Genomic DNA, 20,561 nt, shown 5'->3' with positions numbered 1-20,561 from the left:
TATGTTCCATTAAATGCACTTGTCCTCAACATTCTGTAGTGAAGAGATTTCCATCATAAATACTAATGGGTACAGTAATATAAATACTTAAAAAAAACTTATAAATTACAAAATAAATAGCTGTGAAAAAATTATACCTTAACACTGAATATCACGGCGTGTAAAATCTCACAAAAAACTAATAATTTCCAACACACTTTCTAGTAAAAATAAACTAATCATTTCCAACATACTTTCTAGTAAAAATAAACTAATCATTTCCAACATACTTTCTAGTAAAAATAAACTAGTCATTTCCAACGTACTTTCTAGTAAATTCTAAATTACACTGAATGAAATTTAGTCCTCTTTCTAATAATGGGCCAACTTGATTACAGGATGAGGTGCTGGACAGCCTTAGCCTTACTGGCTGTGGTGGCTGCGGTAACGCAGGCCAAGGAAAAGAACACAGAGGATGTCGGTACGGTCATTGGCATTGACTTGGGAACGACATACTCATGGTAAGTAACTGACACTTACTGTTTTGATAGTATAACACTCTCAGGCTATTATGTTATTTTATTTGGTTTGTCTGCCCGAAAACTAACCACCAAAAAATATGGTTATCAATACATAATCACATCCCGATGGGTATGATAAAATGACATTCCCTTGCTCCACAAACCTGGCTGAATCTTCATTGCTATTCACCAAAAGTTTAACATCTGGGGGAAGTCCTAAGAAATGTATCCTTGAAGAGGTTTGCTATTTTTGACTGCCCTTTCTGAATCAAATGATACTCTTACGAGTCATTTTCACTGGGATTAAATTGTCTTTAACTGCAAAATTCAGTTTTTCTAGAAAACTTCACTCAATACTTCAGGTCTGCTGAGCCCTAAAGTCCTGTTCATTTCCTATTATTAATTTTTTCAGTTCAAACATTCTTTTCCTACACCCTTTCTTCATCCTTACATTTTCATATGCACACTGCTAAAGCAATTTAGGAATAACATTAAAAAACTTAACTCTCAAGGCTTTAAACAACGGAAATTGATTACAGCCTCTACATAGTTTTAGCAAGGTTACATCCAGGAAACTGTAGAATCTGTCATGAACTTTCTGTCATGAAGACTTCCACAAGAGCTTGATTATTGTCAATTTTGTCCCTTACTGAATTTAAACCCAACTTTATCTTCTCTCATCACTAGTTCAGGAGGGCATCTGCATTATCCGATACACAGTACCTTACAAAACAGATCTTTGAATCATTCACTACCACTTAAGAATGAGAACTTAAACTTTCTTGCCACAAATTATTGAGTCTACCAATGTACTAATTAATTCACTTTTATATATTAATAATCTCTCTCTTTTAACTTACAAACAATGAACTGTTACTACCTTTGAATGAATGAAATCCAGGAAATTTATAATAAAGGAGAGAAATCACTTTCATAATTGTGATTAATCTTCATCTTTTTATCTTCAACAGTGTTGGTGTCTTCAAGAATGGTCGGGTTGAAATTATCGCCAATGACCAGGGCAACCGCATCACACCATCGTACGTGGCTTTTACCGCTGATGGCGAACGACTGATTGGAGATGCTGCCAAAAATCAACTGACTACAAACCCAGAGAACACAATATTTGATGCCAAGCGTCTGATAGGCAGAGAATGGACTGACAAAGCTGTCCAAAATGACATCAAATTTTTCCCTTTCAAGGTAATCAACAAAAATGACAAACCTCACATGAAGGTCAGTACTTCTCAGGGTGATAAAATATTTGCTGCAGAAGAGATTTCTGCCATGGTTCTCGGAAAGATGAAAGAAGTTGCTGAAGCATATTTGGGCAAGAATGTGACGCATGCTGTGGTCACGGTTCCAGCGTATTTCAACGACGCCCAGCGGCAAGCCACTAAAGATGCGGGTACCATTGCTGGGTTGACTGTGATGAGAATCATTAATGAACCAACAGCAGCAGCCATTGCATATGGTATTGACAAAAAAGATGGTGAAAAGAACATATTAGTATTTGATTTGGGAGGAGGAACATTTGACGTTTCTCTTCTGACTATTGACTCCGGAGTGTTTGAGGTTGTGGCAACAAATGGTGACACTCACCTAGGAGGTGAAGACTTTGATCAGCGTGTAATGGATCACTTCTTCAAGCTGTACAAGAAAAAGAAGGGAAAGGACGTAAGGAAAGACAACCGGGCAGTGCAGAAACTTCGTCGTGAAGTTGAAAAGGCAAAGAGAGCACTTTCTTCCAGCCATCAAATCAGGATTGAAATTGAATCTTTCTTTGAGGGAGAAGATTTCTCCGAGACTCTGACTCGTGCCAAATTCGAGGAACTGAATATGGATCTCTTCAAAAGCACAATGAAACCTGTTAAAAAGGTCATAGAGGACTCTGGCCTCCAGAAGAAAGAGATTGATGAAATTGTGCTTGTAGGTGGATCTACGCGTATTCCAAAAATTCAGCAACTTGTTAAGGAATTCTTCAACGGTAAGGAACCTTCTCGAGGCATCAACCCTGATGAAGCAGTAGCATATGGTGCTGCTGTTCAAGCTGGTGTCTTATCAGGAGAGGATGACACTAATGATCTTGTGCTATTAGACGTTAATCCTTTGACTATGGGCATTGAAACTGTTGGTGGAGTAATGTCAAAAATAATACCCAGAAATACTGTCATACCCACAAAGAAGTCCCAGATCTTTTCTACAGCTGCTGACAACCAAAATGCTGTAACTATCCAAGTCTTTGAGGGAGAAAGGTCCATGACCAAAGATAACCACCTTCTTGGCACCTTTGACTTGACAGGCATCCCACCTGCACCCCGAGGTATCCCTCAGATTGAAGTCACCTTTGAGATTAATGCAGATGGCATCCTGCAAGTTTCTGCTGAGGACAAGGGCACTGGTAACAGAGAAAAGATCACTATTACAAATGATCAAAACAGGCTAAGCAAAGAGGACATTGAGAAGATGATTCAAGATGCAGAGTTATTTGCAGATGAAGACAAGAAGGTGAAAGAAAGAGTAGAGTCTAGAAATGAATTGGAGTCCTTCGCATACAGCCTGAAGAATCAGATAAATGACCAAGAGAAATTAGGAGCCAAGCTAAGTGAGGACGAGAAAACCATGATTGAAGAGGCAATAGATGATAAGCTTACATGGCTGGAAAATAACGCAGACGCTGACGCAGAAGAATTCAAAGCTCAGAAGAAGTCCCTGGAAGACCTTGTGCAGCCAATTATCGCAAAACTTTACCAAGATGCAGGCGGGGCTCCTCCAACAGACTCTGATGATGATGATTACAGAGACGAGTTATAGTAGCCATGCCATAAAGTGTGCTATTTTCTTAAACACTCCAACTATTTTATACTACAGTTCTTCACTGTTAATTATAGAACACACTTGAGATGTTTGAAGCATTAATTCATTATCAAAGTTTTATTTGGTTGTGACAATTACACTAGTCTCTGTAAATACAGTTTATATTTTTCCAATAAAAATGAGGACTTATTCCCCTGCTTTCTTTACCTGTGCAAGGTTTCCAAAGTCACTGGTTTAAATATACTGTACAAGCAAAGATCATAGATTATTTCTAATGGATTTGGGATATAATCATAACTGAACACTGACTAGCAATGTTGACATTAAAAGATTTTAACCATACACCCATTTGAATACCGATATATACAAGGAAATTCTTTTCTGTCTCTTCCTGAATTCTCATCTGGTGTGTATATTCATTTTCCCTTTTTTCCAGTATTTTTTGGGCCTTCCTACTAGTCCTTACCTGCTACTCCAATATCTATTATTCTTCTGACTAAACTGAGGTCTTACTCTCTTATCCAGCCTCTGGACACCACATTTCCCAGCAACTTCATTGGCGATATGACCTTCCAATTAATTCCAACTAAGAATTTCAGCTTTTGATAGTAACATGTTTTCATATTTACCTCCATTTTCTCTGTACATAACCAATGTTTCATTAATCTACAGACCTTATAAGCATGCACCATGAATTTCTGCTGTTAGTTATTTACCAACACAACGTCCTCACTTACAAACTGTTCCTACTCTGGGCCAATTTGGGCACTGAGATCCCGTTGGTGTACTTAGATTTTAAAATCCTGTGCTTCTATTTCGACACTACCTCTTGCATTTGATAATTATCCTTGATTTTTCCAAAGCCTTTTCCCAAATTGTGCTTCTGCCTTTGTTTTCTTAACAATCACCACAAAACAAAGCCTCTCCAATCCATTATTCTATCTTTTAAAACCCTTTCATCACTTCCTATGATTCTTTTTCTTAGCACAAGACTATCTGCATATGCTCAAAGCATTTCCTACAGTCCTTCCTTTCTGCACTCCTCATCTACTACAGTAAACAATAACAACCTTTTGCTGCTTCTTGATGAAAACCAACATTTGCCTCAATTCTAAGGATATATCTTTCATTGCCTTCCATATATACGTCTGGTTATGGTAATCCCACTAGCCTAACAAGTACTCTCTGCTTCAGATTTTTTCTTATTATAATTGGATTTAATGAGACCCTGAGTAACATTTCAAGACTCTCATCGGGCTTGCCCAGAGGATCTGTTAATTAGAGCTGAAAATCAAACTAAGGTCAAGTTGAATAAGCTGGACAGGTAGGTGGGAGACGACAAAAGAGAATGAAGGAGTCAAATGCAGAAAGCAATGGAGCTTAAAACTTTATAGTGTTCCAATTTTCACATCGCACTGAAGATTTGATCCTTTGGAATTCAGTATCTAAAAATGACTCACTAGTTTCATTACATTACAGTAATTTCTAACAAAATAATCTATGCACAAAGTTATATACCATCCACCATTACTGTACTGTACTCATACCTATTCTGAGTGAAAAAAAAAATAACTGATTTAACTAGAACAACTACTCAAATCCAAATAACAAAAATAAGATTATGCTGTAGTTTCCCTCTGATGACCAACCCAGCAACAAAAGGGCTTGGAATCTAGAGGGATGTCTTGAAGACTGAACAATTTGATGAAAACTTTATATATTTACTCTAGTAGATGAAGTGGTCAGACAGTGAAATAATTACCATTTTGTTGCTCTGCTGTGCCACACATTCTAAGGAGAATGTCCTAATTTGACCAAATGAAATGGTATTCAAAGAAGTGGATTTACTGTTATCAAGAGAGCCCTTTCGTTGTTGAAAATATTTCTCAAGTTCTGTTATGACAAATAGGTTACAAGCCTTCAAATTTTTTCTTTTTTTTGAATAGCACCAAAAATCGCCATACCACTATGGAAAATTGTACATAAAGATGATGATGCTGTTGAAGAGCAAGTTGATAATGATAAAAAAAAGAAACATAACTGCAAACTTACTGTCTAGTCAACATCTTGACAGCGTCCATGCTACAGATGGTAGAATTTATCTCAACAAGGAGGAGGAAATTTTCTCACATAGGACCAACGCTTTCTTCAAGAACATTTTCAGACTCAAAACCACACACATACATCATGGCTTGCCACATCACAGTTGTAAAAGCAAAACCCCACACCTAAAAGATTGGTAATATAACTTCACATAAGCTGATAATGACTTACAAAATTTTATTTTAATAAACTATGCATGACTGATATCTGAGGATTACTGAACTACCATTCAAGGACACAATCTGCAACGATTTACATAATTTATTCAAAATCAATATCATACAACTGTTAAAACAAGCTAACATATTCATGTATACTTTTGAAAGAATCCTGGAATGCGATTCGATGCTGCCTGGTACTGCATCAGTCTTCATCCTCCTCGCTGTCACTCAGCTCCCAGATCTAAAAGAGGAAAAATTTTCTTTACAAGAAACACAGCACAAGTTTCTTTTTTACATAAACAACCAATATGCTTCCACTAATACTATGGTACTTTGAATTCAGAAGTTTAAGCAGCCTATAACTTGCCAGTTTATGTGAAATTATCAACAACTAAATCAGCTACCATGATTTTCTAATCGTAACATAAATAAGAATTCTACAATTTCTATTCAGTAACTACCCTGAAATCAAAATATGGTATAAATCATAATTGAAAAATAAGTTTTAAAAGCCAAAAGTCCAAACAAAAGAAAAAACTCTAGTCTTCAAACAATAGGCACGAGAAAGAAATAAAATGATCCTACGCTCACTCAAAGACAATAAAGTCATCTTGATTGGGCCAAGGCATGATCACCTGTGAATCAATTGCACACTGTTGTAATTGTCCGAGACCTGCAACTTCTTCAAGGTAGCTTGGAGAGTTAAAAACCTTCAATAAAAAGTCAAATCCATCATTTTGGTAGGCTGCTATGACCTGCAAGGGAGAGAAAATTTTATAATTATTGAGGCTGTATCACAAATGTGCTTGAAATAAGAACAGGAAAGAAGATAAATGTTCTTTAAGATGCCATAAAATAAGAGGGATAAAGTGACAACCTTAAGATGGTTAAATGGCGACATAACTCTACTAGAAAAATGCAAGAACTATAAACATAGACAAAAATCTTTTCTGAGTCTGCAAGGATGAAACAATTCAGAAAAAATAGAATCACTCCAAATAAGGTATGTTCCTTTTTTTTTTGAGGAATACAACATGAAAAACAAAAAAAAGGCCACACATACATACATTTATACATTCATTTATAAATACATACATGCATGCATGCATGCTTACATGTACACACAGTCACAGAATGAAATAAAATAGAAGGAAATTAGAGTAAATTAAATTTTACCAGAATTTTCAGTCATATTTCCCCAAGATGTCACATGTAAAAAAATGTCATATTTTTAAGTGTTTCACAGTTCTCTGTGACTCAAAAACAAACATTAGTATTAATTACTGTATGTACTCTGAGTATAAAGATTCAGTCATAAAATAAAACAGGCAGAAACTGGTGGAAATTCAAGTTTACCAGAATTTTAGTCAAATTTCTGCAGGTCCACATTTAATAATGTCAAATTTTTCCATGTTTCCCCTTCTGTTCTCTATGAAACAAAGATTAAGATTAGTGTTATTTATCCACTCTGAGGATGGATATTTAGTCAGAATGAAATACATGGAACCTGGTAGAAAATTTTACTCGAGTATTCAGTCAAATTTCTGCAGGTCCCACCATAGCAAACAATGTCAATTTTTCAACATTTCAATTTCAGTTCTCTGTGATTATTTGCCTTCTGTAATTTTTAGAACAGGTACATCCTACACAAATAACGTTACTAAAACATCTGCTCAAGTATCAGAAAGACACCACAAAGGTACTTCTTAAAAAAGTTCTGTTGGGCCAGTTTGGATGCAAAATTCAATTGTGAATACTAAACATCTTGCCTAGGTATCAGGAAGCACACCAAAAATAAGTACAACCCAGCCTGGAGTTTAATCAGCTCAGTTGTCTAAAAACTAATATTAAACTATAAACTCCCAAGGATTAAAAGCAAAATAAACAAATAAATAATTAAATAAATATATTACCTTGTCACCACATGCTGGACACTGCTGAAACCTCGATGTAGCAAGGGGGAGATGCTGTTGGCGGCCCAAAAATCCTCTCAGAGAGTGTGGCACTGAGCCAAGGACACCTTCTTTCGCTTCATGATCTTGGCTGATCTGTGCCTCAGCAAGTCCCCTGAAAAGTAATTTTAAACATCATTCATTGACACTGCTTTACAAATATACTGCTTTCAATAAGTACAGCATGTGATGGCAATAAGTCGAGCCCTAAAATTCTGAGGTGTAATTCAAAGCTTTGGGCCTACATTCACCAGATAAGATGAACCCCCAAAAATAAGGCAATGCCACTTCCCCAATAAATGCAAATGAATAATGCAAAGAACCTTTACTATTATCTAATTGTGCTGAGCAAGGCTCATAGTAAGCAGTAAACATAATGCCACACTAAATAATGGTCATTCCACCATACACATCTGGACTTTACTTACATGAAAAAAACCACTGAGTTTTGAATGTAACTGTAACTCTGCAATTAATTTGGAATTCAAGATAAAAGACACTGCAAAACATACTGAGAAAACCATAATCAATAAATTGCTGGTAACAGAAAACATTTTTATTACTAGTACTTACTTATCAGGGTGCTGGAGGAGTGACACCAAAAGTTCTACAATGTGTGCTGATGCTAAATATGAAACACCAGGCCGGGTCACGGTGCACTGTTGGTCCAGAGTGCGATCCTGCATTGACTGGAAATAAAAATAATCCACTTTGTTTACTCCAGCACTAGATGTTTCTTAACTCCCCTTAAATTAACAACGGCACTAACTTCAGATTAAAAATTGTGACAGAATTTGTCACAGTGTTCTTGCATTGTTGCATATCCTCCCAATGTCCAAGAAAACACACCCTGGAATGGCATGAAAATCCTGACACTGACGTAATAGCAAACTAGCATTATGCCCAACATATACAAAAAGAAGTATTGTCGATAAAACTTACATCACCTGGAGCAACAACGTCGTTGCAGAAATAACATCCCAGCATGTGGCCTGGGATGGGTTTTCCACTCACTGGAGGTTCTTTGTCTACGGACTGACTAGTGCTGGCTGCATCACCTCCTCTGTACCCGTGACGCATTACTAGATAGGAGTCAAAACCTAGAGCTGCTGTAAACACAAGCTGAAAAACAAATTGTGCCACTGTTAGTTACCTTTGTAAAATCTCAAAATCACTTAGTATCACATATCAATAGGAGTCAAATAAAAGATACAAGCTATAGAACTGCGCAACAAAAATTTCTATAGTGTAAGAACACGGTATTAAGAACCTTCTGTTTAGCAACACCCAAAAGCGTCGGCAGCCATCTGCTCTCCCGAGAATCCATCAGGAGGAAAAGGGCGTCATGCTCCTCTACCAGCTCTTCAAGAGATGCCACGTCTTGCCTGACTTGTTCAATGAGAGATTCGCCTACAGTATGGCCTGGCATGGGAATTTTCAGGAGCACTCCTTTGGCATTCTGAAATCAAAGTTACGGTGAGGCATTCTCTCTCTAATAATGGGATGGTTTCCTTATATAATAATAAACAACTATTATTATTATTACATAAAACTGAAGCTAAATTCTTTAAAATGTCAAAATATAAAAATATCACAGACATTAAAAAAAACGCAATACGTACCACTTTTGGGAAAATCTCCACCAAAGCTTGAGCTGCAGCTTCAGCTTTTGCATTGCCCCCATTAAGGCAATTACTGAATTTGAAGAGATTTTGTCTAACGGGATTGCTAAATGAGACCTTCCCGTTGTCTACTAATGTAATATTCCGCACACCCCAACCCTGAAAAAAAAATTCATAGCAACCTTTAAAACCATTTCTCTAATTCAAGTAGTAATTAAGTACAAAGAACAGTTAAAACTTTATATTCATCCAAAAACAAACATTTCAGCCCAGCATTAAGATTCTACCGGTGACTTAAGAGTTCTGGCTAAACGATTACAGCACAACTATTACTATTATAACATTGTCGTCACAGTCCAAAGCCTGGAGCTGGAAAGCATACTGCTGTACTGTAGTTCAAAATATATCACAACAACAATGTCAGTTTAAGATACAAATTTAATACATAACAACAATGCAATAAAATTAACTCAAACTGGAATGTAATGTACTTTGCACCATACAAACTAACCTGGAATTAGACAGCATCTCTGTGTACTAGTTCAAAGTCATCACAACACTCGGTTAAATAAGCAAACTTTGTTTGGGATAACAGTGTAATAAAATTAACACACACACACTGGGATGTAATGTTCTTTGCACAAGTCAATCTAAACAATAAGAGAACTTTACCATAAGGCAACGTGCAACAGCACAGCCTAGAGTTCCAGCCCCTAAAAGCAGACATCGTGTGCTCTGAACAACATCTAGGTCAAGCTGAGGGGCCACTCGCCAGCGCATCAACTTCAGATTTAGGTCGACAGCTGATTCAGCCAAACTGTAATATGAAAAGAAATGGCAGTGAATGTTGACTTGACTTTTTGAAGTTTTCATCTTGAGACAATTTTTACATGCACACTGTATATACAAAAACAATAATGAAATAACTAACATGAGGATCAACATTATATAGCCTCTTCCAAGCAGTTTACAAACTTTTGAACAAAACTCAACCTGAAGTAAGTAACCGTAAACATTTTGACACTGAGATAGAATCTGGAATGTGTTGGGGAACTGATCTACTCTATTTCCCATACAAGAAGGGACTGCTCAAAGAGACTTACCATTAAACTAGTCCCTATTCAACCAACCTTAAAAGTTGCTTATTTTGCCGTAAATCTTTAGATGCAATAACTGAAATAAATAGCTTCAAGGTTCCATTATCAAATGTCTATTCTCTCTCATTTTGATCCTACTATGGGCATTTAACTAGAATGGGGTAATTACTTGAAGAATCTACCTCACGAACATGGCCTAAGCTGGAAGACTTCCCCAACCTCATCCCAATTCCCTTTTCCTTTTCATGTGCATACACTTTCTTTAGGTATCCTTATTTTTATATACTTCATAACTCACTCTCTCTCCATGAGTATTCTTTAGCAATTCATCATCTGCAATCTTGTCTACATAATACCAATTCTAAACAAAACTAAAATTACTCACTTTGTTGGATCCATGGTTGCCGAGAGATTTACCATGCGAGGTCCCATCTTTCCACGTTCGTTCTTTTCCCAACCAAGACACTGAGGCATTTCAGGCACAGACTTAGGATCGACTGATCCTTCTAAATTTACTTCAACAACAATACTGTGAGCTGCATCTTTGATTCCAGTCCTTGTACGAACTCGCAAGCAAATGATTCTGTGAACTGGCCACTGCTTGGACCTAGAGAAGAAAAGATGAACTATTTAAGAAATTGACATGATGACTTCTACCATTCTTTAATTTTGGAAACTTAATTTAAAAATCTGTTAAAAATCTAATGGTAAATGTATAACATGAACATGAATGTATTTCAATTCATTACTGGAGAAATGAAAAACCAACGTAGATAAGTTCCTTCTTGGAAAGGAGCAACCTTCTCAATCTTTAACCAACTAATTAAAAGAAGGTGACAGAATCACTGTACTCTAGTCCTACTTCCTTATTGTCTATCCAGTCTTTGGAATCCCCAAATGCTATTGAAAAGCAGTCACCTCAAACATAATGATGTGAACTATCACTTCGCTCAAACTATGCCATATCAGAACTTCACCAATGTGTCACTTAAAGAAACTGTGGAAAATATGTCCAACAGAAATCTCAAAATTGAATTTTTTCCAACAAAATCTCTCCACCATTACACTCATTTTTGGTGGCCAGTACAAAGTCTTACTTTACTTTCAAGGAACCCATCTAATGACCTCAGGGAGGATTGAGACTATCAACAGTTCAGCAATGGCTTAGCAGTTGTAGCCTACAAAGTTGACTCAACTGCATGTTGCCAAAGATGTTATCCAAAAACTATTAAAACTTACAAGGCTCTTCTCTGTGACAGTTGGTTGAAAATACTAATGTTTTTCCAAATTCCTTGGTATGTTCTTCAATATGAAATTGGTCAACATCTGCTTGACTAGGTATCTTAACCTTTATAATGTATATAATGAAAACAATCACAGATATTCCAAATGTTCCCACATGAATGTACTCGCTAACAAACAGCCCTGGTGCTCTACTTTCTTTATTATATATCCCTGCTACTTGTTCATATAATTTAACAGAACCACTGGAAAGGTAAACTTAGAAAATTAAAAGAAATCTCAAAACTGACACATGCCAGCTCAGAATACATAAAATTAACTCTCGAGTACTGATATATGAAACTGAAATAGAGCTTATTTCAAGGAGATATGGTGCAATTAAGATCTCACTCCTTAACTAAAGAACACAGATCACCATTCCTGCCCCGACGATCAGCACAACTTCCCTTAAAATGTGTGCAGACTTCGGTGTAATGTGATAAAGTAGGACTTAGTACATAACAACGCTGTTTCATTTCCTTGTAAATTTCCTGAAGAACATGATTTGAACAACACAATCTGTCCTATATTAGCTTATTTATTCTCTACCTCCTTCACTATACCAAAGATGAAAAAACGGACAAGGAAGAGGAACCACCCAAAAGCATTTCTATGAGGGATAAATGTTACAAGGATTCTTTCATTTAGAGTTTTACTAAAACCTTTCTATTAGTTTAATCCATTGTACACAAGGCAATGGTGGCAGACACCACTGAATAAGAAACTCTGTAATCAAACTCACACTTTCAACCTTCATTATAATTTAAATGCACCAGTTTATATTTGCATATGACGGTAAAGTTACTTTGGAAAAAAAAAGTCCAGCACTTACCACTTCAAGGCCACCAAAGTGAGGAGGTTTCTCAAAGGCCACCCTGGGTTTTGAGGTAAGGTGCAAGGATCAGAGAACCCTAGAAAGACTTCTTTCTTCTCCTGAAAGAACAAATCCTTTCAATCAAGCTGGTCATACAGTAAAACACATGGGCAAAGGTTACAGGTGTATAGGCAAAATATTATCAGATGATGATCTTAAACTTGAAGCTTCTTACAACTGGCTCCAGCTCATATCCTTCTAACTCATAGTTACAGAAAAGTTAATCTGTAAGAAGACAATGTGAACAAAATCCATTTCTTCCTAATTTAGTATTACAGCAAGTAAGTTTACGAAGTAGTTCAGAGAAAAATTTAAATCTTTGTTCGAAAAAAAAAAAATTAAGGAAATACAGAAAATAATTTAAAATGCAAACACTTTAAATGAAACCAATAAAGAACAATCCTTAAAACTTAGTCAAAATCATCAATAAAACTTTAAAACAACCATTGGACTGCATATCAACATACAAATAAGTTACTTGAAGTTTTTTTTACAGGCTATTCATGTTTCATGGATTATTTTTTAATTTTACATTAAAGGCCCTGTTATTGGATGCCTAAGGACACACACGCACACACACACATTCTCTCTCTCTCTCTCAGTATGGCCTTAGCTTGGGAAATGACGGGAGTACTTCCAAACTTCTGCATCACTAAACTGTTCTTCAAGTGCTGGTGAAATATCCAAGTTGGCACTTGACCTTTGCGTTACGTAACCTCGCTGGGTGAAGGATATGTAGAACTTAGCTGTACAAATATTATTTTTTGGGTCAATTTACAGATGTAACTTCCATCTAATTCTGTCTAAATAAACCTACTGAGAAAAAGGTGCAGTGATAGCACAAAGACTAAAAGCTACTTACTCCTGACGATGCATCACGAAGGTTGGGGTAGTCACTCAATGGATGAAGAGAAAACTCATTTGCAGTCTGAACAATAGTGTAAAAACCCTGACTCACAAGAGCTTCATGACTAGAATATGTAGTAAGTAAAGATGAAATCTGAAAAAGAAAGAGATTTGTTAACAGAATGGTAAATTCTTTCATGTGTAACATGACATCATTCTGATGACATGCTATATTTACATAAATACTCAAAGTTCAGATTAATTTCTATTTTTCCTAAGTGCATTTATTGGATCTAGTCTCAAGATATGTGAGGAAATCTGTTAAGTAAGACACTCTGGGTATTACAGCCCACACAATACCCTTGAGCCCGTGTAGCAACCCTGTGAAAAAGTGTATCATTTCTTCTCCCTTTAATCGTTATGCAGCGTCACTTCATTGTGAATCTTTGAAAACTTATCTCCTTTATAATGTCCATTAATGAAAGAATTCATATTCGCATAAATGAACATGATATTCATCATACAAAACAATCTGGCAACAGATTGATTATGGATCTGTTTACAAGAATGAGAAAATGTATAGCAGTGGAAGCGCACCCACGAATAGCGTGGCAAAACCACACCCGCGATAAACTAGCTCATCCAGGTTACCATGTGCCAATAGACAATTACACTAGACATCAAAGATTACATTTTTATATGGGAGAAATGTACAGACTGGGACATGATAGGTCAGTTATCCTAGACACAAAGAATATGATTCAATTCCAGTTAAGTAACTATCAAGTTTCACGTGAGGAAATTATTAAAAACAATAAATCACAATAGTTCACTGTAACATAAGAGTGCAAGTACAGAAAAGCAGAGTCAATAAAACCAACCTGGTCATCTGTAAATACTGAAGAAAGCGACTGTGGTGGCTGAACAAGGGGAACTGTCTTGGGCAATGTAAAGGCTGGAAATGCAAACCAGTAGTAATAATGGTACTTCTTGAGATCCTACAAAAAATTTAACCAGCATGAATATCCTATCAGATAAATATTGTATATAGATAGATTTTCAAATATAAAGTTGACAGACTATTGTTTATTGTTTATAATGTAACTTATTTTTTAAACAAAACAGGCACAGCTAACCCAGATAAGCCAATACCCTTAGCAACATGAAAAACCTGATTTCTGACAAGTATTTTCATATTTTTCTCCTTGATCAATATTTTCATAAAACTGCCATTACAGTAAAAGCATTTCAAAATCCAATTATTGCAGTACCTTTCTTTTAAAAATAACATATTTTAAGACTAGTTGATCAGCAGACAATGTCTTTACTCACCGCAAAAGTGAACATTAAAAATGAAGTTAGGACAGAAGGATTTTCAGCAGCATCCCCGGAGGTTATGGCATTCCACAACTGAGAAGATATTTCTTTCAGTATTTCCAGCTTATCTCTGTTTTTGAATTCTTCGATGGTATTTGTGTTAATGAGAGTTCCAGGGTGCTGCAAGACCAGGACGATGACGTCTGTAGGTTTCTGAAATTTTGACATTCAAGGACGTGTAAAAAGTTCATTCAATAAAAATTACCAAAATTGATACAAAACTACTACTCATGAGCACATTCAAATAAGTGGCAAGCTTTGGTAGGTGCTCATTTTAGTAACATAGCTTGCACATTTCGACTGATATCAAGAGCTCAGTTTATCTGCTATGATTGGGTATTATGGCAAAAGTTAGGTGGTTTGTGATTTGAAGAATAATGGATTTGCGACGAAGCTCAATATACGTTACTAACCTGTCCAGTGCATCATACTCAACACTCAAGCGAGTAGGAAGCCCTTGTGGATCAGAGTTTACATAGCTTCCTACTACACTGACAGGCTTCTCACTTAGATGCAGGACATCCAGCTATTAAAAAAATGTAGAGAATTAATTAAAGTACCTAAAACAAAACAAAAGTTAAAGCAAGATTCCATCCAAAACACACAGGCTGACATAAACTGTATACAGTCACTGGTAAAACAAATCGCATTCAATATCTCCAGGTTAACTCAAGTACTGTTGTTCACTTATTTGTGCCATTTTTGGCCAAACCCTTATAAAAACACAAGCCATTCTTTCCATTACCACACACCTGATCCCTGTCATCTCTGCATATTCACTGACTTCTTGGTCTTCACACAAGCTGTTCACTCTGTATCGTCAATCAAAACCCACACAACTAAGGCATACAATTCTACACACCTATCAAAGGTTATCATGCAGATTATATCATCATGGCAGCCTTGATGAGATCATCTGTCCCTTCACCACCAGCCCTGCCTTTCTCTGATGCTTCCAAACTGTCCAAACTAGTTGGGGACACCTTGTTCAATGCCTGTTAGAGATATGGAGAGACAGTACCCGATGCCTCTTTTTCACTTTCTCAGCTAAGTCTTCTCTATGCTTTTTTGCTTTCACTCTCCACAGATATCCAGATTCTATTAAATTCAGTCAATCATAACCTGCCCTTGAGCAACTGTTGGTGAAATTCTCATCACAGCGTTTCAGGTTCCAACAAATAAATCTTTTGGGAAGATGAACTACTCAGGTGCCTTCCAAGCAATACCTAGGCACTCACTTCATGCCAATTCAGCAATTAGTTAAAATCATGATATGAAAAAAATGTAAGACAATAATGGAATAATTTAAAATTTGGAGAAAAACCCTTATCACCATTCTCATGGTCAAATCGGTTAGCTCATTTTGCAAAGTAATTCATATCAGGTAAATTAATCTGAATTGTATACTGATAGCTAGGGCTATTACTTAATTATTTCAACTTCTTGAACTGCTTAAAATGATAGTTCATAATAAAAACACAAATTCAAACTTATCCACACTTACCAATTAGTGATCTGAAAAGCCTAATGAATGTCATAAGTTTTCCATGCAGAACAAAAATTTTGTCAATGAAATTACAATATGCTTAAAAAAAAATTACAATGTAATTCATTAAAATATCTGCACTGAACTTTCAATTCCATTCTACCCACCTTAAGCTGTGTGAATTTATGCCAAAAGCCTGCATCAACAGCAGAAGTGAACGGTGCAAACTGCAATATTGGTGGATCTCCCATGGCTGCTAATCTCTAAAGTTTCCAATTCTGCAACAGTCAAAAGAACACATTTCAGTAATGCTCTTCCAACACATTTACAACCACCAAGGAAACAGGATGTCTTATATCCTACAACAAACTTATCTGGCAGGAAGTTTTTTACATGTACTGTGCTTTTTATCCAAAAGCTTCACACAACCAAATACATTCATTTGAATCGTTTCGTATAAACCCTTTAAACCTTAATAATAAGGCAATCAAATTGGGCGAATGTGTATGAATTTGTCAAGCTTTCAACTCTAAAATGTTTAACCTCTAAAATGTTTAAACTCTAAAAAGTACCATAACTTAAATCAACTTCAAGAACATAATCAACTTAAAGAATATGGTTCTAAATTTCAAGTTAATTCTTGAGGTTTGTGGCATCCACTACATCTCCTCTTTCCCATGGCTACAAAATATCTGTATACAAGCTATACAGGACACAGTGCTGAAAATTATCTGCTTTATTTAGAGTACAATCTATTATTCTGAACTACTTCAATTCTGTTGATCCCTCAGAAGCATTTTGGTCTAAGCACAAAGAATAATTTGATAAAATTTACCCATACAGTAATTAAAAGTTCTTATCCTACATCACTGCATGGCAAGTCACACACTGTTTTTAGTATTTACATACTGCACTCCTCAAATATGTGTTAAGATAATTACAGCTTTAAAAATTTTATATATGTGTAACTCTCTATCATCTCCCTTCCATGAGAAGGGCCATACCTGTCTAAAAAATTTTTTACATGACAACCAGCCTCCTATACATGAATTTAAAGTTATCAAATCTTAAGTTCAATGTACATTTAAGGATTTAATTATGAAGAACTAATTAGAACACTGTCTGGAGCTATTGTAATAGTGCAAAAGGGAGAGAGAGAAAGAACTGCTCCAGCCAGCCCACCAAAACCTAGCAGTGCACAGAGAGAGAGAGAGAGAGAGAGAGAGAGAGAGAGAGAGAGAGAGAGAGAGAGAGAGAGAGAGAGAGAGAGAGAGAGAGAGAGAGAGAGAGAGAATTATTATAAGAGTAAAAAACTACATACAATATACACATACCGAATATAATAGAAAACAGAACATGTCTAGAGACTACACACATACAGAGATCACAATCAAAATTGAAATAACAATGGTAATACAATAATACTATACACTGGAACACGAAAGAATACAAAGAAACTCTGGTTACCCTGAACTGTATCTGTCATCTATGCTGAGAGAAACACAAGGGAAGAGCTCCTTCCCTCTCCTTTCCATCCTTTATGCAGGGTCTACAAATAGAACCTAACATAAGAAAATGAGAACACCTGGTGACAATAATCCAAAGCAATAAGCTACAAAGAAATGGATATATTGGTATATGGAAAAGAATTCATTAAAAGAAAAGATGGAGAATGATTAAAAGGAAAAAGACATGAATGGAAGAAAGAACAAGGTGTAACATGGCATTTTTGGACATTTTCTAAAAGTACTATAAAATAAAGCAAGTCTATATTTCAAAGACTTTGGGCTATTTTTACATCTGTATGAAATTACAGCACCATCAACATCACCTTAAATGACGTGTGACAAAGGGCCTCTGTGAAATTTGACAACAAGTCTTTCCTGTGTTTTCAAGTCACCTCATCTCCAGCCTACCATCTACAGTAAGTTCTCATCCAAATATGTCTACGACTTCCACTTCTGGTGACCCAAGGAACCAAGCTGGCACCATCACATACTCCTCTACCTAGGGTGGTGTGAAGGGTATGTCCAAGACATCTCCAGTTACGTGATTATCGTCTCAACTATGAATGAGGTATTCTTTCTGGAATTTCTGACTCCAACATGCCAACTGGCTTAACATTCTATTTAAACCTTTATTCTTAAATAAGCAAAATCTTGATATTATTCTACTTTAATACCACATGTTCATATTGGAGTTAAAATACTGTGTTCTTAAGTGTTAATGTGCTTAAAATGAACATCAACCTAACAACCACTGCAAATTTACTGTTACCAAGATAGTTATCGCCTTTTATGTTTTAACATTAATTCCCAAGGGGCTGGTACTAAACATGGTGTTCATGGTAAAAATTTACCAAATTCTTTTACACAATCTGTCATACCTTGAACCATGTCCGTAAAGTATAAAGTAATATACAGCACATCATACTAATGCATAACCTTACTTTGGTAAACTCGTCAGGATAGGCAGATTACGTTAAGAAAATTAGGATTAGAATGCATCCCAGAATTTTATTCAGCCTAAATGATCTGAAGTGCCTAAGTCAGTTGAAATGTAACGTCCTGGTCAGGTAGGACCAAGCACCCTACATTACATTAGGTTATTGTTCGGGGAGCTGGCGATCAACGGGAGCAGGCTCAGCCAATGAAAATACAGGTAGTCCCCAGTTTACGACGGGGTTTCCGTTCCTATGCAGTGTTGTTAGCTGAAAATCGTCGTAACCCGAAATATCGTCGAAAATCATAAATAAACCTTACTTTAAATCATTTGGATGTCTTGTAAACGATGTAAACTGCGTTTTTATTGAGTTTTTCATCAAAAACCCTCAAACTTTTTACCATTCTGCCCTTTTTGGAGCCATATTTCTTCTGTCGGATCGGTGTCGTAAACCTGGAACAAGCGTTGTAAACCGGGAAATAATTTTTGATGAATATATTTGCGGAGCGTCGTAAGTTCGGAATGTTGTAAGCCGAGCCGGTCATAACTTGGGGACTGCCTGCATAATGCCGAAAAACGCACAAAACCTGTTGTTTTTTATTTTGTACAGATTGGGTAGAATGATATATGTAAAGCAGGTGTGACTGATTTATGGCCTTTGCTGCCCTTTCGCATCCTTAGCCTAGGTTAAAGCGCATGTTAAGGGCGGTCAAGAGCCAGAAACTATAAGAAAGTACAAGATGATCAAATCGTACGGATGGACTTACAGTCATCGAAGCCAACCAAAAATATCAGAAAAGCTACTTTTTTTAAACCTGTATTTGATTAGGCCTAGCCTATAGGCCTGGATTTAATTAACTAACAGTTTTGGGTTATCATCATCCATGAAAAACATTTCTGCAATATTTGACACGCCCAAAAAGAGTGCAAACTAACCCATCCCATCTTAGCCTATGTCAATCACAAGGCTATTTTCACCAGGCCTGCGCTTAAATGATTATAGGCATATAATTCCTAAAGTCTGGGCCAGACCATGCTTAATGACCTGGTTTGAGGTTAATTAAGCATTTGACAAAGAATACTTAAACGAAATATATTTTCGGACCTACGCTAGTTTGAATGGGCGGTAATCTTACAACTTACGGGTCCAAATTCCCTGCATTACATAGCCTATAGTCAAGACAAGCACGCGCATTTATCAAATATTTATTTAATAATGGAAAACAATTAAAAATGACCAGTTTATCTATTTACACAAGCAGAAATTGTAAAATAAATCAAAGGGATTGTCACTGACCCTTTGTAAACAATCGTCGAACCCAAAACCTTCATTTAGTAGTTCCCCCGAAAATTACATCTCTGACCCACGTAACGTAGCAAAATATCAAATTATCTCTAGTAAAACTATTCATTTACTCACCACAAATACGTAAAACGTCACATGAATGTCAGGTACGAGGTTATTTTTTGGGAAATCCCGACATTGACAGTCAGGTGATGTTGTGGCGTGTGTACTGTCAGTGTGTTTAGCCAACGCGTTCGGAACTGTCCTCTGACCTCGGCTAGCTCTTAGAAGTCATTTAAATCAGCTGTGTCTCTTCTGTCCTTGGACTGAGTTAACGCTCGTTTATCGTTTAACTAACAAAGTACTGTTTTATATTTGATAAAATAGACTTTAAATTTATCGTAGTTAATATCGTTAGCCATTGTTATTAAGTCGAAGCCTTCAAAACCATTTTGCATAACATGTTTTGAAGGTAATGAAAGCAAACATCACAATTCCACAGTTTCGAGTAATGGAAAGGAAACATTCACATTAAACCAAATTTTGATAATGCATTTTCTGCAGGCACCTTTATACTTGACAAAAGAGAATTTAACATTTCCATTTTAAAGTAATATATCGTTAACAACGGTTATTAAGTCAAAGCCTTGAAGACCATTTTGCAGATAATGTTGTGAAGGTAATGAAAGCATAGATAACGATGTCACGGTTCCAAATA

At 36.2% G+C, this 20,561-nt stretch overlaps 2 protein-coding genes across 2 annotated transcripts in view; one reads left to right on the top strand and one right to left on the bottom strand.

Moving 5' to 3' along the window:
• LOC136838423 (endoplasmic reticulum chaperone BiP-like) overlaps nucleotides 1-3,507 on the top strand; it is a 4,772-nt gene extending 1,265 nt beyond the window's left edge. Inside the window, exons 2-3 of the mRNA XM_067103298.1 lie at nucleotides 378-500; nucleotides 1,472-3,507. Of these exons, the coding sequence (XP_066959399.1) occupies nucleotides 379-500; nucleotides 1,472-3,314 (1,965 nt within the window). The 5' untranslated portion in view covers nucleotide 378 and the 3' untranslated portion in view covers nucleotides 3,315-3,507. The remainder of the gene's footprint in view (nucleotides 1-377; nucleotides 501-1,471) is intronic.
• Nucleotides 3,508-5,666: 2,159 nt separating this feature from the next.
• Nucleotides 5,667-20,119, bottom strand: Atg7 (Autophagy-related 7). Its single transcript, XM_067103297.1, is given in 17 exon segments — nucleotides 5,667-5,822; nucleotides 6,217-6,336; nucleotides 7,495-7,648; nucleotides 8,107-8,222; nucleotides 8,476-8,655; nucleotides 8,804-8,992; nucleotides 9,156-9,314; nucleotides 9,828-9,972; nucleotides 10,638-10,859; nucleotides 12,366-12,466; nucleotides 13,270-13,407; nucleotides 14,135-14,251; nucleotides 14,586-14,749; nucleotides 14,752-14,783; nucleotides 15,044-15,156; nucleotides 16,284-16,394; nucleotides 19,979-20,119. Coding segments are annotated over 16 exon segments (2,073 nt in total). The 5' UTR covers nucleotides 16,368-16,394; nucleotides 19,979-20,119; the 3' UTR covers nucleotides 5,667-5,783.
• Between the last annotated feature and the right edge of the window lie 442 nt (nucleotides 20,120-20,561).

Source organism: Macrobrachium rosenbergii, chromosome 5 (genome assembly GCF_040412425.1).
Source record: "Macrobrachium rosenbergii isolate ZJJX-2024 chromosome 5, ASM4041242v1, whole genome shotgun sequence".
Lineage (NCBI taxonomy): Eukaryota > Metazoa > Arthropoda > Malacostraca > Decapoda > Palaemonidae > Macrobrachium > Macrobrachium rosenbergii.
Note: the sequence above shows the minus strand (reverse complement) of the source record. Positions and strands in the feature narration are given on the sequence as shown.